General features: G+C 37.2%; 4 protein-coding genes across 12 annotated transcripts in view; 1 reads left to right on the forward strand and 3 right to left on the reverse strand.

Annotated features, from left to right (window-relative positions):
- Nucleotides 1-11,923, reverse strand: part of sns (sticks and stones) — a 202,086-nt gene extending 190,163 nt beyond the window's left edge. For all 6 annotated transcript variants that reach the window (XM_034319985.2, XM_034319983.2, XM_076691778.1 and 3 more), the window contains exon 1: nt 10,358-11,923. In XM_034319985.2, the coding sequence (XP_034175876.1) occupies nt 10,358-10,439 (82 nt within the window). In that variant the 5' untranslated portion in view covers nt 10,440-11,923. The remainder of the gene's footprint in view (nt 1-10,357) is intronic.
- Nucleotides 11,924-14,006: 2,083 nt separating this feature from the next.
- Nucleotides 14,007-22,417, reverse strand: LOC117602243 (uncharacterized). Of its 4 annotated transcripts, none has more exons than XM_034319989.2 (13): nt 22,246-22,417; nt 21,320-21,435; nt 20,984-21,165; nt 20,649-20,911; nt 20,395-20,590; nt 19,979-20,271; nt 19,491-19,891; nt 19,270-19,415; nt 18,854-19,191; nt 18,640-18,774; nt 18,383-18,564; nt 18,135-18,289; nt 14,007-17,280 (listed from the first exon to the last, which is right to left on the reverse strand). In XM_034319989.2, the coding sequence occupies exons 2-13, from the start codon at nt 21,396-21,398 to the stop codon at nt 16,381-16,383; spliced, it is 3,270 nt and encodes a 1,089-aa protein (XP_034175880.1). In that variant the 5' UTR covers nt 21,399-21,435; nt 22,246-22,417; the 3' UTR covers nt 14,007-16,380. The 4 variants fall into 4 exon arrangements, with proteins under 4 accessions (XP_034175880.1, XP_034175883.1, XP_034175881.1 ...); XM_034319992.2 differs by having other exon boundaries at nt 19,979-20,268; nt 22,246-22,413; XM_034319990.2 differs by lacking the exon at nt 22,246-22,417 and adding an exon at nt 21,712-22,219.
- A 454-nt stretch (nt 22,418-22,871) lies between these two features.
- On the forward strand, nt 22,872-23,931 carry LOC117602247 (thiosulfate sulfurtransferase/rhodanese-like domain-containing protein 3). Its single transcript, XM_034319996.2, has 4 exons — nt 22,872-23,189; nt 23,280-23,483; nt 23,549-23,711; nt 23,792-23,931. Exons 1-4 carry the CDS (start codon nt 23,024-23,026, stop codon nt 23,844-23,846), a joined length of 588 nt encoding a protein of 195 aa, XP_034175887.1. The 5' UTR covers nt 22,872-23,023; the 3' UTR covers nt 23,847-23,931.
- LOC117602246 (uncharacterized) lies at nt 23,704-25,299 on the reverse strand. Its single transcript, XM_034319995.2, has 4 exons — nt 24,999-25,299; nt 24,805-24,889; nt 24,331-24,719; nt 23,704-24,241 (listed from the first exon to the last, which is right to left on the reverse strand). The coding sequence occupies exons 1-4, from the start codon at nt 25,100-25,102 to the stop codon at nt 24,064-24,066; spliced, it is 756 nt and encodes a 251-aa protein (XP_034175886.1). The 5' UTR covers nt 25,103-25,299; the 3' UTR covers nt 23,704-24,063.
- Nucleotides 25,300-25,407: the final 108 nt, after the last annotated feature.

Consider the following 25,407-nt stretch of genomic DNA (forward strand, 5'->3'; position numbering starts at 1 on the left):
CGCAAAAACTCGACCGTAGAATGGACCCCGAAGCAGACAACACGACGCCAAGGTACAACGAAAAACCAACGTTGTATATATGAATAATCACGATGGTTAAACGTGTACTTGCTCCTCCTCACTCTTACCCGGGAAAATAAGAAATTTTTGCAAAAACCCGACAATCGATGCATCGGGATGGTCAGAAAGGTGAAATGCAACTTTTACAATCAGATGAATAACTGCGTGAAACGATGGCCGATAAGTAAGTTAAACGAAATGACCGGTGGACTTATTGTTAACATTCCCGTAGGAGAGGCATAAAATTATTTCCGCTCTTCTGGCTTTATTGAACGCGCGAATTTACGTAATTTCAGTTGTGGCAAGGAAGAATAGGGGAGAAATAGCGTGGCACAGACAAAGACGGTTGAAAGTGGCGGGGACAGAGGGAGGGTTGGTAGTTGGATAGAACAGTTGAGATAACTTTAGTAGTACGTGCGGTATTGTCAAGACAGTGGCGCTAGAGCCAAAAGTGTCTCTTTGGTAAGAAGTTCGCCGAGTGGTATGAGATCATCTGAAAACCGTACGCGGGGAATACGAAGCTTGATATCATGCTTAATCTGCGCGAACTTGTCGCGGTATAGCGCTGGAATTAGTATGAATATGTAAAGGGAGCAGAATATATCCGACGTGGAATCAGCCGTGACTAAGAAAGAACATTTCGACCGTGCTTATCCTATGCTTCATTTTAAACGTTTCACTGACGGAATGATTCGTGGAAAATGAAAAGATTTCATATTACATAAGATGATGGTTAATTTGATGAAATACCTAACCCAGGAAATTGCCATTTTGAATAAATAATACCTATTTCCAATTTGCTAGCTCGCTTCTTTCACCCCTTCAACTCTGCATATATATATACACATTAAATCTGTCTATTTCCTTGCTTCTTCGTTAATTTTCGTTATTGTACACTATTCACTAAGCTTCTTTGGAAAGTCTTCAACTTATAAAACTCCCCGTTCCCATGAATCCTTTAATTAGTTTCAGCAAACGGTACCAAACATCGACGCCAACAGCGAACGACCTACTTTTCATCCGTTTCATCCACTTCTTAAAATTTCCAAAGTTTTTTGTGCACCCTCAACAAATAGGCCCGCCGTTTCAAACTTATCTGCCTCCGGTCGGTTCGTAAAGATTATTAACTCGAAATTAAAGAAGATACATATTTAAAATGCAACGATTAACCCTCCTTTCTTGCTGATTAATCGACATCGTTATCTTCGTTTCTATCCCTTCTATTGTAGAATGTTCTATTTACAGAATTTCTTTACCCTCCAGTCCCCTGACATGAATTCTAGTTTCGTCGTTGTCTGGACTACGAAGCTCGAGAGACTTTGAACAATTAAAGGATCCTTTTTCGGTGCCATTCTTCTGGTTCGTTCTCTTTTTTTCATAAAAACCGTTCTTTCTTCAAGAAACCTTCCGACAACGACTGTTAGGGCTCTGGCGACGACTTAATGGGAGAACATCCAGTTTTATTTCTTACAAGAAGAGCCCGACGCTCGGGAAAAAGACGGAAAGAGGAAAAGAGTTAAACCTAGGAACCTGGAGCCGCGAAGTGCTGCGTTAAAACTCGGCTTTCTTTAAAATACTGCTTCTAAAACTGCGAAATAATGTATATTTTTTGGAAAAAACTGATGACGTCTATTTATTTTTATTATGTAATCAACTATTTGTTAACTATTGGATGAAAAATTAATAAGTCTATCGATCGATCGATCGAGTATCGTGAAAGTAATCGACAGAAGTAACTTCTTCGAACGAGTAGAAGAATTCGAGGAAAATCCGATCGACCGATTTTTCCCCTGAACGCTTTGTCGTGAAACAAAGAAAAACGTTTCAACTGGCAGTTGAAAATCGCAAATTCGTGCCGTTCGTGCGCGCCACGAGTTCAATGAAATCGAAATTCGTCGATCGAAGAGAATTAACTCTTTGCGCCCTGTGTATTTGCAGAACGCGTCGAAATCGATTGGCACTTCAAGCATGGAAAAATTTATCGTGATTTTCCGTGCTACTCGCCAGGAAGAGACCACGTTTTATTAACAGTTCGCTAGATGAACCAGCTGGGTCAATTTCTAAGATTTTCGGGAGTGAGCCAAGTTTAGAAAATTTTAGAATTTGAACATGATAAAGGGGCCACGTCCTGCATCTAATTATCCTAATGATAATTATCAATCCCTATTATCAAATTTAGGACACCTTTTCGTTTAATTAAGAATGTACCATGGGTCACCGGTGGCTCACGTGGCACCGAAGAACGTGTGAAATAAATTTCATAAACCAAAGCAGAAGGAACACGATTGACCATGATTCTGGTATCGGTCGTCGTTCCATATAATTTCTCGATCCATAGAGATCACGATTGGAAACGTTGGTGAATCGGGCCATGTAACGATTCTAAGCATCGATTTCACGGGAAAACGGAGAGCCCCGATTGGTTCGCTGACCTGAATGACACGACTATTTACGAGGCCCGATTTCATTGGCCGCTATTGCACCTGTGCCGCTACTAATTAGCGAAGATGTTCCCTTAAGCTCCCTTTGACCGTTCAGTTAATGACGGATCAAATCGAATCGAACGGTATTACCTCGTTCGTTCCATTAAACCGTGCGGATTGAAAGAAAGATGAAGAAAAAGAAGGAATCATCTGTGTGAGTTTTCGTTGGAAAGCGGGCGTTGAATTTTAGCTGATTCGAAACAGTCGCTCTATCTCCAGCTAGCTAATCTCCCGCACGTTCCTGCTCGACGACCACCCCCTTTTTAATCGAATTCTCGCTCACCTTTAGCTTCGCTCTTTCAATTTCCATTCTTCTTGAGAAGAAGTTTGTATCCCGGGTTAGTTAAAGGAAATGGTGGTTTATGATTTTTCGGAATTTTCAATGCGTTGCAAGTGTTGAAAGTTGAAAAAGACGAAAACAGAGGATGGATTTTAAGGCCATAACTCGATAAACCGCGACGGAAGGTTAAAAGCCACCTATCCAAGCATCCACTCTGATATCGATAACTGGGAACAGCGTGTTCCACTTCTCGACAAACGGATCCAAAAAAAATTCCTCCGCTCAAAAGTTAACCGAAAATCCGTTGAACCGTGGTACGCGAACGGGATTCGTGTATCAGGACAAAACTGGAACGCGACAAACAGTCTGTTCCGAGACTGTCCATACGTTTCGCGATCGTAAACGATACCAGCTTGAAATCGAGAGCTTTCTGACGGTGAAACGCGTATCCGGCTTCAATCTGTCCACCATTTCGTTCATCCCTCCGCTTCGTTTCGTTTCACACCGCTAGAGACAGAGACATTCGGTGTTCGTACTTCTGCCATTCCATTTACCCGGCGTTCCATGCGAGCTTCGAACAGAAAGCCAAAGGGTGACGACAGGGGGTGGGTAGAGAACGACAGAAATTCGAAGCGAAAAAGAAGAAAGGAAGGGTAGAAACAGAAACGAGGGAGAGCCAATGCGTCGCGCCAACAGTTAGCTAGATGCCGACCTTTCCCTCGAAGAAAAGAGGACCTCCAGCTAACATACACTCGGGAACAAAAGCATTTCTCTACTCGTAATGTTGAAATAAGGAAAATGTAAAATACTGTGGAATCTCTGATATTCGAATTAAATCTCGAACAGGTGAGATGGACTCTGAGAATTTTACACTCTGCTCAATTTCATTCTCGGTCCTTTAAAATTAGCATTTACTATAAAACACGTTGAAATTCTAATTATTAAGAATAGAAAGAGTTAATTCTCAAATTTCAAATTTATTTTTCTGTTATTTTCTGTTAATTCTGAGAAATTTTATATTCTATCATTTCAGTCGAAACAGGTGTAACACCTGTACGAATACTTTTGCTCCTGACAAAAGTTTCTACACAGACGGATGATCGCGACTGTGCGTTCCGATGGGGATGAAAGGGTGGTGCGTCTACGCGTTCCATGACCCGTTACATTATCTCGCGACTCCGTCTGACTACTCCCTTCTACGGTTTATGTTCTTTCGCTGCAACTTCTCATTCGCTTGCTAGCCGAACCCGTTGCAAGATCCCGCTATCGATCTCCATTTTCTTTCCCTCTCTCTCTCTCCCTCTGTTACATTCGGAGACTCTAGACAGCTATCCGATTTCGCGAGAACCCTGTTAGTTTCGCATTCCACCAGAGAAGAACGACACTGCGGAACGGACAAGAATTTTCTTTCCCTTCTCTATTTTTTTTTTCCTACCCTGTTTTGCGAACCGACATTGGCTTTTCTGAGAAATGACTTTCGATGCCGATCGACAAGCACTTCGAGGTTCAATTTCGTGGACAAATTGAATAGTTGTGCGCCATTTTATGGTACAGATTTCGATGGATTTCTGAGTGTTTTGCGCATTTCTGATACCCTGAAGATACCCTGCGTTTCATTTCTTATCATCGTTACCATTCCACGAGATTAATAATGTAATTACTACGAGCTTTAGAGGTAATTTTATTCGGTGTCGCGTTCAATAGAAAATCTAAAAGTGTCCCGTAAATTGGTATTGGTGAGAATTCAAGAGGGATATTAAAATTTTATTGTACCCCGAACTAAAGTTTGCTCCCCCGATTTCTTTGTACTATTATATCCTTTTGGAGTATATACCTAATATTTTATAGGGTTTCCTCCTTACACTTTTCGAAATAAATATCCACGCTGAATATTAAATTCGCGGCTTTACGTGGAAACGGATGCAAGCTCGTTCTTATTTAATTTCACGGTTCTCCGCCGATTCCGTTGAACACCTTTAAAACAAAATTATCCTCCCTCTTCCTATTAAATCACGTCAGAAAATTAAATTTATTCACATTCGAGATAGGATGACACGGACTAAAGTTAAATTAATTTCCAAGGAATTAACCGGTTACTAAATACATATGAAATTATTGTATACCAAGTAGCAGATTTCGAAACATTGGAAATCATGACAGAAAAGTATTATAAAATTGCACTTATAGTATATCAATTTAAAGTTTAAGATGTAATAAACATGACTACATAAGAGTTTTATTAATATTCTTTATACATAATGGCTGACGTTTTGTTGAAGCAAAACTTAGAGTTTAATAGTATCTATGATTATATAATTGTCAGCCATTTTATGTGAAGAATATCGACGAAACCTTTACATCATCATTTTTACCATACTTTAACCTTTAAATTGATGTGCCATAAGTGGCATTGCGAAATACTTTGCTGTCATGAAATCTGGTTAGAAGATTGAAATCATCATAAAATCGTTAGCCTAAAATGAATCCATCAAATTGAAAATAGAAAAATTCCAATTTTACCATTCAAAGGGTGTTTACAAACCGCATCTGACGCGTGAAAATGGGGTTGTTTTTTTTCTGTTGCATCAATCGTTTGGAGAATACGAGTTACGATAGTCGATCCACGAATCCGATATTCATCACCGCAGATAAACGTAAACGTTCGTTTTACCTTCGCCACGAAATTAATAGGAATTTCCATAACTATTGGACGAGGTTATCGCAACTATGCGTGTATCCATATGTAATAGGAACAGTTAAACCGAATAACTGCGGAAACTCGTTCGTGCAGAAAGTTTGCATAAAGTAGACGTCTTCGGTTTTGTCGTGAACGGATCGTTCGCAAACAGAATGCTACGAAGTTACTGGCAATTCCATTTTCTACAAATTCCCCTTCTCAAAACATTATCGATCTTTCAGCGATCCCCTGATACTATGTGCGTTCCGTCTTGTTTTGATAGATAATTTATTGGAACCAAGAAATCTCTCTCGATTATTTATAATCAATCGTTCAAATTTCCAAAATAAAATACAAATGAATTGAAAATGAATTTAAAAATTAAACAAGTTTCGCGATCTAAGGATTCGAATTGATGGAAATATATTCAATAACTAAATGGATATTACACACGCGTAGTTATTCAGGGTGCAGTTAAAACGGATTAGTTTCCGTTTCGTTGAAGCTAGACAAAAGCGATAGAGGGAAAAATTGAATCGTGTAACTAAATCTATCGACTCGTTCTCGTTTTTTTTTTTTTTCCAAGAGCAACGATGCATGGAAAGATTTGATTGTGCAACTTTTTTGTACGTGAGCCTTCTCTTTTTTACTATACATAGAAATTTGCTTAATATCTTTTATGGAAAAATATATAAATCTACAGCAAAAAATTAATTAGATGCTTCGAGTAAAATAACAGTTTTCGGTCAATTTCTTTCTCTACGGGCTCGTAAAAACTTCGAAACTTCGAGAGAAAAGTTCGATACTGAAGGAATCAAGCTGTAAGCTTAAAGTGGAAATTTCTCATACAAATCGCGCAACACTCGAATACTATAATTTTCCTTTGCTACCGCGATCCGAAGATTTTATGGACAATTGAATTTAGTATCCTAAATCCCCGAGGATCGACCGTCTTCCAATCGTAATTTATCCACTATTTTTCCAATCCCGATCGCGTATTTCCTTGTCTATAAAACTTTTATACCACGATTCAGCGTTTGTCTGATTTCTTAACGTTGCTCCCTTGCAACTTGCTCAGACACGAAATCTACCTCGACGAAAAATATTAATTCGCTCGTTTTCTTCTTTTAGAAATCGTTTCAAAACTCGTTCAAACTATTTAGCATACATTCGTTTGATTAAAGAACTAAGTTTGAAACATGTATATTGGAAAACATGTAGAAAACAGAAATGGAATCCCAACGAAACATGAAAATATGAAAAACATTTGGCGCGAAATAAATCAATGAATGTATGATAAAAAATTTTAATGAATGGATATCCCGTTTCAGTTTCCCATCAGTCTTCATCAATCACGTATACACATAACAGATGCTTTTAAGTAAATAAAAATATTCTATCGTGACAGGGAATACTGTTCGTAAATTCACGGTATTTTGATTAAAATGAAAAGTGAATTAAATTCCATTGTAAATGCAGCGCATACGCGCATTGTTACAATGTCAACGGTAAACAAGTTTCAATAATTACTGCGTTATAATTGAAGCAAATACAAAGCCGAACCGTGAAAAATATTTGCCATTTGGATTTCATTTTCAGGGTAATTTTCACGATTAAAATTCAATCGACCCTGCGTGGACGCTTGAAAAATTTTAATTTCTGGAAGAAGCGAAAGGGGTATTTCAAAATTTTCACGAAATACCGTAAACCAAATACCGGAAACAAAGATGTATAAAGCAACGAGTATTTTTCAACGTAACTCGTGGCAGCAATAAATCACCAAGCTGACTGGACGAGTTACAGAATTTCCTCGGCGAAATTCGTGACGTTCGTCGATTAAAACGAACGAAAAAGGAGAATAACATTGGGAATTGGCGAGAAAAAGTAACATCGGCAAAAACTACGTCGATCGAGTGTAAACTTTTATAAGGATCTTCGAGGTAGGACATTAAACGACGATTAAGAAAACTAACACCACGAAGACGCGGTTTCCGAAAAGTTTCACCCAAAGATATTACGTTGACGAACGAGCACCAATTGCTCTGACCTTTGTGAATTTCGGAGGCTTCGCTTCCGGTCTCGGTATCCGGCAAACTGTCCACTTCAGTTGAACGAGAGCAAAATAATTTGCAACAGAAAATAAAAACGAGTAATCGAGCATAGTTTGCAGCAATTTCCAACGATTTAACATCCCCTCTCGGCTTCATTTGCAGGAAAAAAGGACATTAACCGTATGGCTACACTGTCGTTAACTGGAAATTTTTGAAAGCCTCCACAGTTGAACAGAGGGAAAACATTTTAAGAGATAAAATTGTTCTACAATTACGCTTCTTTTAAACGTACCGCTGACAAATTCACGTCAAAATTAATTTCATCCCTCTGTCTATACCACCGAGCTAACCGAATTTCCTGAAAACAAGAGCGCCTAAGCAATAATGACTAAAACGATTTAAAAACTCGAGTACACACGGTTAATTGATAATAACCCGAGAATTTATACTATATTTAACAAACGCATTCGCCAAGAAAATTGAAACGCTTTGAGAAACGAACGAACCGCATCGAGTGAATAAACCGACCGGCAAAGAGTCTCCTGTTTTCTAACAAAACTAAATCATTCGACGCTATGAACGATAGTTTCTTTTTTATTCGCCTTCTATCACATTTTTTGCTCGCAAACACGCTTTCGTGCCTCTCAAAGCGACTTTTCTATAAAGAATGATTAAATAACAATCGAGAATGGGGTTGAGTCTAACGTAAATGAAATTGCTTTTTCTAATTAATATACGATCGATAACCGGATTAATACTTCTGGGGCCTGGGGCTGAAAATTTCGAAAGCCCCCTTTGTTCAAAAATTGAAATTTTTTAGTAACCCCCTTGGAAAGCGAATTCCAGGGCTATAGTACCCCTTGGACTCCCCTTGTTCGGCGCTATGAGAGATTAGAATTTCTCTAGGAAGAGTTTTTGGCAAAGATCGCCATGAAGAAAGAGTTCTAGTTATCCAACGAGTCATAGGTTTGTTCCCGTTTTTCTTTGACGGTGAAAGGAAAACGCGCGCTGCTCGATGTTTCTTTTTTAATTTAGCTAGAGAACGCTGAGAGAGGAATATCAAGCCGTCCGATCGAACAAAGTAACGACAAGAAACGTTCGATCTCGTTGCACGGTTACGCTTGCTCCAACTCGCGCCGCACGCTGCACAGAAATTATTAACAAGATACGCTGGATATCCATCTTTTCTTGTACAATTTCGTGACGTTGCATCGAACGAAGCAGCCAGCTTTTTCAATTCCCTTCTATCGGAAATTATCGAAGGAATCTCAACCTTCGTCTCGTTTTCAGAACGTTCAACTTGAAATCACTTTTTCTATTTTTACCTTTTCCACCAATTAACTACGCGATATTCATCTATACGCCAGCGTGATTAGAATAAGATCGCAGGACGACGAGCGGCGAAATTCTAAATCGAATTCAAAATCATATTCGAAGTTGGAATATTCCAGCCGAGGGAAATATGAAAATGAAAAAGAAAAAGAATGGTGGAAAATGAAAAAATTCAACCCACTGGAAATCTCATTTCTGAATTACCTTCGTCCTGCGTGATGTTCGAATCGAAAAACTTCACGCAGGAATTGTATTCCCTTTTCCCTCTGGTCGAAGACGTACGACGAGAATTCTTTACCATTTCACGATGAACGAGTGAACAAAATTGACGACGAGATTCGTTAAGCATATCGCGAAACTCGAGTAAAACCTTACCGCGTGCGATTGGAATGAAAAGTTTCCGTTGAAAATGAAATTTCCATTGGTACAACTTTAATAAATGTATCTATCATTTTTCGAAATTAACCTTTTCCCTATTTTAATCATCTGATTGTTATTATTTTGAACGGATTTATGCGCTTTTAGGTCACTGTAGTACCATAGACATTAACGCGTTAAATTATTCGATGGGATTACTCGATCGAATATTAAAAAAAAAAAAAAAAAGGGAAGCTAGAACGCTGTGTGAAACAATGAAATCCGTCACGCAGCTTTAATACATGCAAACAACAATAACAACGACAACAGAACAACAAGGGGAAAAGTGGGAAACAAGCTCGGCTCGAGAGACCGGTCCCGTTTCCATTTACCGAGTGATTGGTTCACTGAATGATTGGATGGCCGCCTTTTGGCGCAATTTCGCGAAATCCAATTCGCGACGCTTGTTTTCTTTATTACCTACGCGAAAACTTTCAACCTACACTTCAACTTCTAATTGCTCTCTTCAAAATGTTAACTAAAGTAGGACTTAATAATCTAATAAGCATGCAAGCGTTCCCTTTCCTCCTTCTCGACACGTTCACTGCCACAGTAGAAACGGAAGTGAGTAGTCAGACATTAAGCTTTGAACGGCGAACCATCGAGAGAGCCTCAATTTTAATTTAATTTTATATTTCATATTATTTTCATTTTCTAAATTACATTGTTCCTTCAAAAAAATTATTCTTTCAACATAAGAATCTATTTCATTTAAAAATTATATATTTAACTTTAATTAAATAATAGTAACTTAATTTCATCAAATTTGAAGCGACCACCATGACAATGAACGCGTTAATTAAATGTACTTAAATGAAATAAAAATTCTCGTGGCTGGTTGGCAATATGTTAATTCATACCCGAGAAATGATTTTGGAAAGTACCGTTGTTTAATTATGAAATCGTTAATTAATATTGCACATGCAGCGTCTCGTATACCGCTACTTTCCATCAGCTTTTCAACGAGCCATCGAAACGCTTAAATACCAGCCGTATACGAGGCAATGTCGATTTTATCGAAAATCGTTCGAAACCATTGGTACAATTGGACACTTACCTTTCACAATGGCCGTGGTGGAAAAAACGAAGAAAATCAGGATAAGCCTCATCGGCGACGGTTTCATTTCGTACTCCTTCATGGTTGTCTGCTACAGGAACATGAACACACCGAACACGGAAGAACGTATGTAAACACAGACCGAATTCACTTACACAGGACCGACCGTATTTTTCGTTTGCGGAAAGGTCACTTCACAGTTCGCGTGCACCGTACACTGTTATCTGTCGCGAAGTAAATATTCGAAAGTGTCCGTTGTCAAACAGATTTCAACGAAAATCGAACGCGAATTTAATATTCCGTTGTAATTAAATAGTACTTTTCACACGCCACGTAATCCTGCGAACGTTTCACGGAATCTTTGCCTGAGAATCTTTCGACTACTTGCAATTTTTACTTGAGAATCTTTCGACCGCGTGCAATCTTTACTTGGCGTCTTTACTTGAGAATCTTTCGACTACTTAGAATTGTACTTGAGAATCTGTCACCCGAAATCTAACATTCACTTCAATATTCTTTATTAAATTCAATCACCGATCAATTTTTACTTGAGAATCTTTCGACTACTTAGAATCTTTACTTGGCACCTTTACTTGAGAATCTTTCGACTACTTATTGTTAGAATCTTTACATGGCGTCTTTACTTGAGAATCTCTCGACCACTTACAATTGTACTTGAGAATCTGTCACCCGAAAACCGTCATTCACATTAATATCCTTTTTTAAATTCGATCACCGGTCTTTCTCGTACTAAACCGACAACAATTTCCACTTCGACGAAAGGAAATTCGAAAAAATTACAATCAACGAGGTATCCCTATACTCGACTACTAGCCACGATTGAAAATCCGTTAATATTCGCGTTAATAATAGAACAGTAAGTTAACTGAAGTACACTTAATTAGGTGTTACCGTAGTGATCATCGGTTATACGCACTTTACCGGTTTTAAGATATAAAATGTATCATTACTTGTTCACTTGTTCTTTCCGACGCGCACCACGAGACGATCCACTTGTATCTGACTTCCGGATATCCCACGAACACACCGAGTTCGAGAGAGAGCGACACGCGTTCGAGAGATCGACGCGTTCGAGAAATCGATCAAATTGGAGAGGCTGACAAGTGTACCGCGAGGGCTCGCGGTTACGACTGGACAGTCGTAACAGGTGTACGATACTGTCAGAACGAGGAATCAGCACTTTCAAATCCACTCACTGTTCAAATTGAGGTTAATTCCATTTGTCAAGATGGATCGACTTTGTATTTTGCTCGTTGTCGTTCATTTATCAATCATCGATGTCAATGATCGTCCCTCTTTGCCGGTTCTCGTACTCACTCGAATTTTGTTCTATCTCTCGGCTGTCAATTTTCCAAGAAACTCCTGCCCCGTTTTTCGCGCCCGCTGCTGCTTATTATCCGTCGAAGAGCAGCGTGCGATTCACGTATCACTTGTACTCAAAGGGTGACCGATGCGAACACGTACTCATCATTGGATCACGCGACGAAGAAATAAAACTCGCACCTACCGCCGCACACCTACGCGGGAGTGTGAACACTGTGAGTTGCTCCGAAGGGAAGGAGGCCTGTGCCCCCGCAGAGATCCACGGAAATTGCCGAGTGCGGCCGAGCAAACACGAATGTACCGACGACTAGCATCCAACTACACCTCCCAACCCCTATGGCCCATGAGCGCAGTGCGCACGCAAAGCACTTGACACGATGAGGATGAGAGAAGAACAACGCAGATGCGGAAAATCGACGGAAAACGTCTTGGAAATATCATGAATCCTGCAGGTATACGGTGGACCAATTGTTTAGACTCTAGCCTTGTTCACACGATATTTCGGAACTTTCATAGTATTTGTTGCTCCGTTTCAATCATTAAAAGATTTCAAATGTATGCCCATATCATCACCTTCTTTTGTCTAATCTATTTCAAATATACCTGCAATAATAATAAATACGAATAAATACATCATTTTTATAATTCCATTGACCTTTCGTGTACAGAAATGTATGAAATTATTGATTTCCTTTTTACAACTAACACAATTTTTTTTTTCAGATACATAAAATTTTAATTGTTGCAAATATTTATATAAATAATGTACTGGTATTGACCGATGTAAATTATGCGTTTATTTGTCACTCGTCGAAAGTATTTGCTCCCATTTTAACGTACAACCTGTTTATAATTGATGCAAATAAAATATGTATTTTAATGAAAAATATCGAAGGCTGAGAAATTAATGTATTTCATTTATTTAAACTGTAGATAATATTAAAAATATTCGATGAAACGTATCGTTAGAACACTTGTACACGATGTAAGGTAACATCTGTTGACCATACGTGTATACTGGTATAGTTTGATAAACAACTCTCAAAGGGATAAACTTCAAAGGGAAATATTATTTTTATAAGATATATCACTTCACTGAACAATTTTCTTTCTAATGTTGTAAACTAATATTTCAAGAACATCACAAACCACAAGCTTTGAGTTAAACTGTAAATACAAGATCGATGTTTATTACTTACATTTCATCACAAACCACAAGCTTTGAGTTAAACTGTAAATACAAGATTGATATTTATTACTTACATTTTATCATTGTAATTTAAATACAAGTTTTACGATTTCAATAAATGTGCATTTTACGCATCGTAAATGGCATTGTATACCCTTTATGCAAATCAATAAAATCATTTGAATACATAATTATTTAATTATTGCAAATGGAATAATTAAAAATGGAATAAACATCAAACTAATTAAACAACGAACTAAACGAACTAAATATTCCAGATGGTATAATATTGCTCATCCAATGTAATATAATTATTATTGAATATTTTCAAAATACTAATGATCTCATTTAAATTATAAATGCGCCTCCATTCTAAGTAGCACACTGAAAATAATTTTTGTCATCGATGAAAGCCATAAGAAAACGACAGTTTAGGGAAAGTTTATTCCATAACAATAAAAAGGAAATATCGTCAAAGGAGCATATCCGGTTTCTCACCTTGCAATTCTTGAACACGCAGAGTTTAACCGTTTAAGGTGATTTAGAATCAAAATATCGAATATATTGAATAATTTATTTAAGAAAGAAGGGCAAAAGTTCAAAGACTGTGGTACCATAGTAAAATGGTAAGTTAAGATGAATACAGGTACCATGCGGATTAACTTTGATGAAATCAATGAGTCATAAGAAACGAAGGAAGGATATTACGAGTAAAATTTTTATTTCGAATTTCTACAAAAGATATCCTATATTTGCCTTCAATTTCAACACAAATTCGAGATGTTCGATAGAACAGAGTACATTCAAAGAATCTTTAGTTTGTGTCAAATTGTTTCGCTGGCATGCTGGTACGTCGCTGTTTTATAATACAATTGAATTTTTAATAAAATAGAATAAATTACCTATACTTTTATCAGTACCTACTCGTCGATCTGTGTCAACCGTATATAATTTTTCGTAAACGCCGTGTGCCCTTCTTCGTTCGAATGCATACTCTTAAAAAATTTGCATACGCTTTCGAGAACACATCGAACACTTTGATTTCACATATATTAAAAGAAGAAAATATCAATTTCTCATGACTCTGATTGACAAACATGGCTAGAGATCCTCTCGTTTTGTTTTTTTTTTGTTTTTTTTTTTTTTTTTTTTTTTTTTCAAATATGCCACATATCTTAAAGCACACCCCACGTATACAGAAAGGGTGAGTCTTTTTCATCTTACCCAGTAGTTAGGACCCTACACTCTAAACAGAAGCTGGTCACAAACGCTCCCCGTCTATGGTGACCAAAGAAATTTCATAGAAAATTCACCCTATACGTACAATAGATAATTAACACAAAAAGAAAAACGAAAACAAATAAATACGCTAAATTATATTAAAACATATCTGTCATTGTAAATTGTAGGTAGTGTATGCGACATTCCTAACGCTTTGGCATTCTATCATTATTTTTTTTTTTTTTTTACATTTTTCTTTTTTTTCTCATACAAGGCAAAAAAACGAATGGTTCGTTCGAGAATTTCCGATGTCTCTCTGGTAGAAACAATAACGTTACACACGTAAAAGAGACACGACTTTGTTTCCCCTCTTTTTGTAGTTCTTTCTTTCGTTCGTTTCTTTCTCAACAGACCACGTACCATTCATCGAAGGGATTATAGAATGCTAATGAAATTTCCGCTATATTTACCACGAACGTCCCTGCAGCATTGAAGGAACTGGTAACGTGAACAATACACGTTTTTATCGTGTTAGCTCGTATGCGTGTATCTGTTTTTCAATCGTGTGTAAAATACGTGTATACACAGAAGAAAAGGGGAAGAGAGAAATGAAAGAGAATAGGATGGAGGTGAGAACAGATACAGTGGTAGCAAATCGCGAGAAAAGAATTTCTTTCGTCGGTATACATTTTTCCTTCAGTCTTATAAAAGAAAGGTACCTATATCCCTAATTATTACCAGTCGAACATGAAAATTACCTTGCAATTTAATCCGCTAATGGATCACGTCTCATATCAAAAGTATAGAAATTGTACGTAATATTTTTCATTTATGAATTTCATACGACATGTAGACTAATTTCACGTGGAAACGCACGTAAGAAAAATATTCTGGAAAAAAACAAGAAACACCACGTATATAAATATTCTCTCTAAAATATACACCCCATAGGTATCGATCGTATGATCGTTAATATTTTTCGTGAATATTGACCTGAGGTGCATTCAGAAACTTCAAACGCGATATAAAACAGTATTACCTCGAATAGCTGTAAAAATCTTTTCGACACCCTATACGTAATATAATTCACCGTTGTTTATCATTTCTATTAAATTACACGAATATGATTCGTATTTCTCTCGCCTCGAAAAAGAATAAAATAAAGAATCATCGAATCGAGACACGTACACACGAAAATGCAATTATACAAAATAACATATACGAATATAAAACTACTTGAATCCCTCGTTGTCCATCCAGGACAATTGAATTTCGTTCGATTCATTCCCCGATGGCTCTGCTTTTCACTGAAAAAGCGAAACCGATTTCTTTGTATCTTTAGCAGCGTTTCCGTCCGGAAACGGCTTCAAAGATACACGGATTACAGAGACTCCTCTCGTAAGGCACGCCACAGATACTCCCGCCAGTTAGAGTAAATATATGTATATAAAATTGAATATTCATAAGAAACAAAAAAGAAAAATCGTTTCCTCAATCGTCAAAGTTCCTGAACGTACTCTCTCTTTCTCTCTCTTATCCTAGTTGTACCGATCGTTCTCACGCAGTCTATAATAACAAGGCACTTCGTTCGTGTTTGTATATACAAATACACGTGTCTGACAGAAAGCTACGGTGTTCTGAAACGTAGGCACGAAACAAGAAGAAAACAATTCCATTTCATAACAAAAGTTACTTTGGTAATGACTAGGTCATGCACTATCGCTACGCAACAATATATCGTGTGTATGTGTATGTATGTATGTCTTCACTAATATGTCATGCGATTGGCTTGGCTTCCGAGAACGATAGCGAAGGAAAAAAAAAACAACTAGACGTCTCATTATTATGGCTATTTTGACACGTCGCCTCACGCAAGTACACGTACATTAGGGTTCTATTGAACTATCGAAGAATAAAGCAAACGCGCTCGAAGCTGATCTTGTCAAATTTTCATCTTGCATCGTTCGTCGCTCGCAAGCGTTTATCACGCTTCTATCCTGCCCTGTTTCTCCAAGATCCACCTCGGAACAACGTTGTAGCGTTGAGCATAACCCGGAACGGAAAACTCGGAACTAAATAACGATAGAACAAGAGTGTATGCGTTAATAAGTTGGTAAAAGAAAAAAAAAAAGAAGAAAAACAAACGATTCAATCCCTACGCGTGGAAGATAAGATACGGAAAACTGTAGTATATCTTTCCTTTGGAAGATCGTCGCTTCGAGGAACGCTTTAAACCGGGAAGACTAACAACCCCGTTCTCGCAAGAAAATTAAAATTGGATGCGATAATTGCTAGGACGCGGTATTGATCTCGCCTTCGAAGGCGGCAACGACGAGGTGGACGCTTCGCTGCTTGCTGTTCCTCCTGAATCGCGTCCTCCGCTTTTGCTGCTGACCGTGCTACCGGTGCTCTGTCCTCGCGAACCAGTCTGCTTCCTCAAGGTACCATCGCTGAGGCGACCATACTCCCCGATACGACGGGACGGCGGTGGTATAAGCGAACGGCTCTGCGTCTCCCTCAGCTTCGCCTCCGAGCTGGACGATTGTTTCTTGCGAATATTTTCAGCTTGCAGACGCTCGTATTCGTGACCAGCCGCCGATGATGGCTTCTTCAACGAGCTGCTAGGGACTAACGGCTCCGAACCCGACGATTTCTTTCGACGCTGGGTCTTCGTGTCGAATCGACCGTACTCGATGCTGCAATTACTTCCCGGTACCTTGATACTCCCTCCCGATTCCAATGCCGGACCTGGATCCGATTTCTTGCGAGTCTCCGTGTCGCTGAGACGACAATAACGCGAACCTGTCGATTTCAGGTTCTTCGGTGGTCGTGGTAACGAGCTCGGTGGAAGACTACCCGCACGACGTGGCTCTCCCTCCTGCATCCTTTGCCTCTGCGAGCTTCTTCCTTGCTTCTCCAACAGCATCATATCCTCTGGTTTACCGTCCGACAATCTCGACACGGTACCCTTCAACCTAGAGGCTGCACTCGAGAATTCCATGATACCTGGCGACACCTCGCCCCCGGAATCGTCCAGCAGGCGACTCTTGCTCGAGGCGGTGCTCGAGGTACCTGTACTATCTACACCCGCCAATAATGGCTTGGGTATTTTTCCTTTTCGCGACGCAGTGCCTGGATTAGAGAATCCTGGAAAACAGCAAAGTGCCCGCTGAAACAAGAGAAAAACACACCCGTTTTGGAGAGGAGATCCGGGACCTGGAAAGGGGTTAGTGCTCGCCACAACAGCGCATGCACACTCAACGGATCACTCGGGAACAAGGCACGGCTAGGTCTGGGTTAGTTTGGATTAAAAGGAACAGGTAAACGCTGTTTTTCTTTCCTTTTTTTTGTCTTTTTTATCCTGTTTCTTTTTTTTTAGAACTAAAACGTTGCATAACACAATTATTATACGGTTAATTGTAAAACAAGAACTCAATGGCACACAAAGATTTGTATTAGTGAACAGATACAGTTTACTGTACTTGTAGATTAAAAAAGAATGAATAGGGAATGCATCGTTTACATATTACGAAGATATAGTTTCATTCACTGATAAAGCAAAATAAAATAAAAAGAAACATAAAATTCGTTGAGAAAAAAATTAAGGCACACAAAAAAAAACACAAGATGAGAATAGCTGATGTGTTATAATATTCATTTTTGTTATGACTGAAAAATATTTGCTGTAAAACGTTTAAAAGCAAACACATCAACTATCCTCACTTACACGACTAAACTGAAATATAATACTTGAATACCTTTGACCGTACAATGAGTAATAGTTTCATAGTCTTCTGTAGCTATGAAGCTAAAGTAAATGCTAAAGAATTCAACATATAATCGCCGCAAAGTTAAAATACTAATATGTAGGAATAAAAGCAGAATTCTGTAAAATGGCTGAAGATGATTCTACTCATTTTAAAGTGATTTGCAAAGTTATCATTATTAGGAAACTGATTTTAATCAAGACGAATTATTTTCACGTTTAACAAAAATTTATACATTTACTTGAATCTTGCATACCTTACTAAGTAGCTGGGAGTCTAGCTCTTTTAACTGATCATCGAGACTTTTATTTGTCTGCTCGAAACTGCCTTGCTTCCTATACTTATAACTGTCCGTGACACCATACGAACCGGTACTTCCGTAACCGCTGCCTCCGCCTAATACACTGCTCACTTTAACACGATGTTAGAAATATCAATCAGTAATTACCGATTTTAGACAAACGCACAATATTCGCCTTTCTTTTTTCAAAACAATTCTCTTACCAAGTTCTGGCGTGCTTGTTAACGCGGTATGATGATCCGCGGACGTACTCGAATGAGACGAATGAGCAGCAGGATAGCTACCGACACCGCTACTGCTACTGCTATCCTTGTCGTATGTATGTTTCTGAAGAACTCGGATCATCGCATCCCTTTCAGCTAATTTCGATTCTAGGTCTTTCATCCTGTATAAAATAAAAAGTAATAGTGTTAATTATGCTCCAATCTGCTTGTACATGCGCAACTCGTACAAGCGCTACCTAGATTCAAGATCAGCCAACTTTTTCTGTGCGGCATGCACCTCATCCATATGTCGCATTTTCTCGGAACGCGCTTCCGCAATTAATTTCTCGGCATCCTGACTCGTTTTTTCTAACGCAGCTATCTTGGCGTCCCTGATAATTAAAATCAAATAAGTATCGTAATTAATGTGCACACGATAGATGTAATGATAAGCGAAATGAAGAAATGTACTTTGGTAGACTAGCTGCGTCAATTGCAGCCTGCCTCAGAGCGCTCTCTTCGAGATATCGTTGTTCCCATTTCGCAACGTCACCCTCGAGTGACATGATTTTTTCGTCTCTTTCGCGTATTCTTCGTTTCAATTCTGCGATCGTTTCTCCATTGGACGATTGTTCATTACCATTAACACCACCCCCGCCTCCGCCGCCACCACCTTCTCTTAACTCTCGTTCTAATTGACCTCTCAACTGTCTTTCTGTCTCTTCTCTTCTATCGCTGGACGCTTGAAGAGAAGACAAAGCTCGTTGAAGTTGGCCCACTCTTTCTACGTATACTTGCTTCTTTCGACACTGTACAAAATTGTAAATAATATCATCATAGATCTGTGAATATTAAATAACTTGCTTGAATATAAACGGGGAAATTACCTCTTCTTCAAGACGCACTACATTCCCTTGTGCATTAGTGAGAGCAGTATCTAAAATATCTATGTGCGTACGTTGTTCTTGTAATGTTGCTCGTTGCGCTGCCAGTTCGATTTCTTGTCTTTCTTTCGCCGCAGCTAATTCTTTATCTAAAATTCAAGTAACGAGAAATTAACATTCACCAGATGTTCTTTGTTCGATCATATAACGATGAGAATACGTACTTTGTGTAATCAATTGTCCAATTAATAATTCTCGTTGAGTTAATTCCTTTCTCATAGATTCTACGATCGGTGGACTATCGGTTCGAGCTGATAACAGATCGATTTGATCTCTCAATGCCCGATTTAATTCAGTTAACCGTCTGCAGTCGTTTTGTAGCCTTAATCTAGCAGCACGTTCCAATTTTTCTCTTCGTTCGCTCGATGCCGCCAATTCTTCGTGAGCCCTGTGCACCTTCGCAATTTCTTGCTCCAACTTTTGAGATTTAGCAACTTTGCTGTAACACCGTTCTAATTCTAATTTTAAAGCACTGTTCTCTTGAATTACGATTTGAATCATCTCTGATGGAGGCCAAATTTCACCAGCTCCAGATTCTGTTTCTTCTCTACCTTTCGTCTGTGGTCTATGAAAATATAGGAAATAAAACATTAGTTATAATAAACAATCGTTAAGAATTAACTAACTTCAATAATCGTTTCAATGAAATCACCGTGGAGAAGTAGCTCGTAAATTGTAGTTATCGATATCCGGTTTGCCAATTCTAGATAAATCGGGTTGCGATCTTGATAATGTTAATTTCTCCATTGGCCCAAGAAGTCTAGATTTATTTTTTAACGGTAACAAGACGGACATGTATGACGGTGGTGGTCGATCCTCGGATTCGCTATCGTTTTGTTTCCCTCTATCACCATCTCTTACTCTCACATCAATATTTCCTCCATTATTTGTCAGCTTACTATAAGAGGGTACTTTAACTTCTTTAGCAAGATGTTTTAATACCTGCTTATTTTAAGTAAAATCAAACAATTTAAATAAAAAATCAGTTTTATATAATAAATGTTATCGAAATAACTTAACTCCAAGACGATTTTTTCATGCATACAGTAATGCCAATGTAATAATCACCTGTGACTGACTAAGGTAATCATCTGGGATGTCTGTAATTTCTTGGCATCCTCCATTATTAGGCTGTTCATAAACATGATCTTCATGAGACAAGTTTGATAAGGATTGCATAGTAGGACTATTTGAATGCCCTTTTCCACTACCATCACAATATAAATAACCCACATCTCCATGTTCTCTCACCACACCTGACAATCTAGAATCAAATAATTATTGTTTATTAAAATAAATATTTTCGTAATTATAATAATCACCTTCCAGATGGTATCCATGAATTATCATCATTAGCATTATGTATGATGAGGGTATTATATGAGCTTGTAGACACATCTAAGCTACTTCTATTTGAACCCACACTGGTACGGTTACTTAAATTGTCTTTCAAACTGTTCCTATTAGAGCCATTGATGCTATCTTTCAGGCTATTTCGATTGGAACCATTTAAATTCTCTTTCAAACTGTTTCTGTTTGATCCATTTAAGCTATCCTTCAAGCTGTTTCTGTTGAGCAGGTTACCCTAAATCACAATAGAATAATTAACACTTATGCAATTTAGCAAATGGTTATAATGAAATTCATTTATATTTACTTGTATATTTGGTATATTTTCTTTGTGACTGGAAGATCTTGATGGACTTTGTTGCTGATTTTCTTGACCTTGAGGCTCTTGACGTGCTGTATGCCTTATAACATATCGATCTTCATTGGTTAAATTCTCATTTGAGGTTGAAACATCAGTTTCACTACCGCTTAAACTTTGTGGAAGACCACCTATCAGATATATGTCATAAGAAGAATGTTAATCACAATATTTTGTAAGGTACATATAATAAAAAATAATTTGAATTTCCAATTCCTCCCTATACCATGTTGAAAGCAATGTTAAAATTGCATAGTAGTATAAATTTTAGAATGATTATTATACCTTGCATTGACAATTGCTTCCTTTGTATATTATTATTTGAAAAAGGCAAGAATCTGCTACCTTGCTGTAGAGAACTCATTTTTTCTATTTTCTCATTTAGACCTTCTGTGTTTTATCTGAAAATACAGTGTTAAAATTAGTTTTACCTAGTACTCATATATTACAGCAGACTTTACTAATTTTCATGTATAATTTAATTTATAAATTTTACTTTATAAAAAAATATGAAATGTATAGCTTGAGAAATGAACTCCTACTTTTTACATACTTACATATACGGTGTTAAAAAGTTAACAAAGCAAGATCTAAGAAGAATTTTAAAAGGAAACGAGTGTATGCTTTCATTGAAATGTTCTTAAGAAGCTTTTAAGCAATATTTAAAAGCACTTCACCTCGGACTTCGAAAGAAGACGAATAGGAGAGATGCGAACACGCTCACAGATTAACCACTCTCGCATCTCGGAGTATTAAAAAATCACTGGGAACGTAAACCTATTCATGCATTCTTCTAGTTGACACTATATGGCATTCAAAAACGAGAAACAGAGAAAGAATTACGCAAAGTCCCTGTCTGAGAAAGAGACAAGGATGTTATAGTAATGGTAAAGCAGAGCACTCTGACAGAGGTGTCAACACTCTGGAATGTTGATAATCCGGAGATATTGGATTTTTCGTTGATGCGTAACATCGTAGCGGGAAAGCATTCGAAGCCTGGCAAACTCGATTCATCGGTATATACCCGCTGAAAATCTGAGAATATTCCTTTTTGCACGCGATCCTAATATTTTTATAACTTTCCGAACTTGAAGGGTTGTATAAATAAACAAAAGAATATCCTCGAAGCGCATCCAGTAAGGATCTTTTTACATGCCGCGTTATCGAAGCGCAAGCAGATGGTCCTAGCGGATTGTTGTCCGATTACTCACATTATACAAAGGTGCAAAAACGGGTTGAGTGTCGTAATTATTTCAATAAATTAGTACACTTTACTGCTCCACGCACGAGAAATAAAAATTGCTATAGTTCCCGCATTCCTCATCAGGGTGCGACGTATACGAAAGCGGGATATGCTCTTCCTGACTCTTCTAAACTTTCTCAACTTTTTTCTTCGTGCATAGATGAATCATTAAAACGCAATGCGCTCAGAATGTCATCTTTACATAGCTTTTTTACCCCACGTTACAATTGATACAACAGTTCCTTTATTTTTTTTTAAATCATACCGATGTTTGCACATTTTATTCTTAAATTGGTGGTTTATGTCAGGTTCATTGTTCCTTCCATAAGTACACTCTTTGTGATAGGCTTTCGTTTTATCGCAAAGTAATTGTCATTTTAACATAAGCATTATTATGAACATATGATTACATTTTAAATAAAATTACATAGTAGATATACAAATTTTTTTTCCTTTCTAACTTGCATATTAATAGTTATGCTGTGTTCATTGGTATAACTTACTGTTTATATTGCTATTGATATCATGATAAAGATTGATATAAAGCAATATTATCATCATTATCTAGGGGCATGATCATATCGTAATACAAAAAATGGAGTACAGTAGATGTTATTGTACTTGAAAATGGAATAGTTTATTTTGAACTAACATGACAACTTCACATGCATTATAACATTTGAGTAAATTGCAGATAACGTTTATCAGTCTTGTAACCCTTGCAATACAATTGTGTACGGAGCAGAATGTCCTATATTCGTCAATTAATCATGACATTTAGTAAAGTACAACAGTCTTTTAAGATTTTTAGCTACATAAGGTCGCATCAACCGATCTCAAATATTATACCAACAGCATTTATTTACGATAGGTTATTAAGAACCACATCACGTAAATTACACTTTGTACCTGGTAATTTATGAAAAACATACATATTCGAATACTGTATTTAATTTGAATGTACAATGCTGTTCAAAATATATTTAACATATTATTTTCTAGTGCAATCAACTTTGCATTTTTCAACTTCCACTGTTACTAATACTAGTTCAGAAACCATGAGTGAAAGTGAAAACAAAACTCTTAATGTTTATTACAATGATATTTTAAAAGCTCAAAAAGACAATAGTATTTTGATTATTGATGTTAGGGAGAAAGAGGAAATTGATGAAACTGGCAAACTTCCAGGAAGTATTCATATACCAAGTGTGTTGTAGTACTTAATATTGTTTCTTTAAATATAAGATAATTATTATTAACTGTTTCTATAGTGGGAGAAGTTACAAATACTTTACTGAATCTTTCTCAGAAGGATTTTAAAGAAAAATTCAACAGAGAGAAACCTTCTAAAGATACAAAAATCATACTAAGTTGTAGATCTGGAAAAAGGAGTGGTATGGTTCAAGAACAAATACAAAAGCTTGGATATGAAAAGTACTCATATATGTATAATCCTTAATTATTTACATGTATTTCACAGGTTACCTAATTTAACATACTTATCCATGTTTCAGTGCCTATAATTATGTTGGTGGATGGTTAGATTGGGAAAATAGTCAGAAGGTATAGACTTGATGACAATTTTAGTACCTAGTACTAAAGTAGTTAGTTATTAAAAACAGAAATAGTTATAAGTAATTTAAATGTAGTAAAGTATATAGTTAATTTCAATGAATGTAACATATTTACATCTACTTTAATATGTGTATACATACATATATGTATGTTTTATCATTCATCCAGTCTATGTACATCATGATACTAGATGAAAATTATCTGTACAAAATCATTTGTTTTTTTGTTCCTGAGCCAACTTTTGATTAACCATTTCCCGAAACTGGCCTAAGATAAGATTCTCTCGTTTCTGTCGTTCCTCTTTACTAAACATAGCCAATGCGCGTTTCTCGTCGGCGGAATAAATCTGGTTTTCTTTACGAATACGAACAGCTTCCATTCGGCGATGCCTGTAAACACACGGAAACATTAAAATATGTACTAAATGTTACTATTATTCCATCTAAAGAAGAAAAATATTTGTAGAAACGTATGTCACCTGCTGCCACTCATAACATATCCAACAGACTCATAAGAGGCAATTTCCTCAGATGTAAGACCAATTTCACCTCTTCTTGGTATACGTTTTCCTTCAGCAACATATGCAGCCATAGCAGCACCTTCTCCTGGTAAAAGAGCTTTACCAAAATCTTTAGCAGACAATGTTACATGAGGTTTCTGAACTGGTCCTACTACACTTTCATCACCACTCTCCTCTGAACTTGATCCTCTCTTAACTTTAGCTTTGTCATTAATTCCATTCTTTTCTACCCATTCTAGTTCTTCAGACTCGCTATCAGAACTGCTGTCAGACTTCTTCTTCTTCTTTTTACGTTTTTTCTTTTTCTCTTTCTTAGCCTTTTTTTCTTTCTTTAACTTTTTACTTTTCTAAGGGAGTAGTAAAATGGTAAAAATGACTAAAACAGAATTATTTCAAAAGTATATATTTACTAAAGTATATAAAATTTAATACCTTCTTCTTCATCTCGTGTTTCCTCTTTCGATCTTTTGGTACGATACTATCCTTATATTTGTTAGTTTCTTCATCTTCGTCAGAGCTATATGAAATCAACGTTCACAGGTGAGAATTATAAGTATTAATAAGGAGCTAAATAATTAAAATTGGAAACGTATAGGAACTAAATTGAGAAACAATTAACTTCTTACTCTTCGATTCGTGTTGGTGATTTGCCCCAAATTCTATCAACACCGCATAACCCAATTTGTTCCCTGTCTCGTCTTCGTGCGTCCATCGTTAAATTCTTCTTCATTGTTTATATGTTTTACCAGTGACTACTGATACAAAAAGACTAGACATGCTATTCTTCTCAAGGAGTTATGATTTCAGGGTTCCCAGACATCCCCAAGCGAAATAGGTCTGCAATCGGTTTACCACTCCCAATTGAAAAGATTCAATTTTTGACTCTCTTTGATTTTATTTTTATGGGGATCGGTCAAAATCAACACAAGACCGTAAAATTATTAAGGTGATGCGACTTATCATATGAGAGTCGGTAAATTTTCGAGTAGTTTCAGCCGTTTTGAAAGAGATGGCACTGAGATCGAATTTTAAAAA

The sequence above is a fragment of the Osmia lignaria genome, chromosome 13 (genome assembly GCF_051020975.1).
Source record: "Osmia lignaria lignaria isolate PbOS001 chromosome 13, iyOsmLign1, whole genome shotgun sequence".
NCBI lineage: Eukaryota > Metazoa > Arthropoda > Insecta > Hymenoptera > Megachilidae > Osmia > Osmia lignaria.

Excerpts from the sequence above, each read along its gene's own strand:
- LOC117602247 (XM_034319996.2), top strand. The coding sequence starts at position 23,024 with ATGTCCTATATTCGTCAATTAATCATGACATTTAGTAAAGTACAACAG. Across the intron at positions 23,484-23,548 it reads AGGAAGTATTCATATACCAA|TGGGAGAAGTTACAAATACT; the intron begins GTGTGTTGTAGT and ends CTGTTTCTATAG. Across the intron at positions 23,712-23,791 it reads CAAAAGCTTGGATATGAAAA|TGCCTATAATTATGTTGGTG; the intron begins GTACTCATATAT and ends TCCATGTTTCAG.
- LOC117602243 (XM_034319989.2), bottom strand. The coding sequence starts at position 21,398 with ATGAGTTCTCTACAGCAAGGTAGCAGATTCTTGCCTTTTTCAAATAAT. Across the intron at positions 20,272-20,394 it reads ATTACCTTAGTCAGTCACAG|CAGGTATTAAAACATCTTGC; the intron begins GTGATTATTACA and ends ACTTAAAATAAG. Across the intron at positions 19,416-19,490 it reads TGGACAATTGATTACACAAA|ATAAAGAATTAGCTGCGGCG; the intron begins GTACGTATTCTC and ends CTTGAATTTTAG.
- LOC117602246 (XM_034319995.2), bottom strand. The coding sequence starts at position 25,102 with ATGAAGAAGAATTTAACGATGGACGCACGAAGACGAGACAGGGAACAA. Across the intron at positions 24,890-24,998 it reads TCACCAACACGAATCGAAGA|CTCTGACGAAGATGAAGAAA; the intron begins GTAAGAAGTTAA and ends GATTTCATATAG. Across the intron at positions 24,242-24,330 it reads TATGTTATGAGTGGCAGCAG|GCATCGCCGAATGGAAGCTG; the intron begins GTGACATACGTT and ends GTGTGTTTACAG.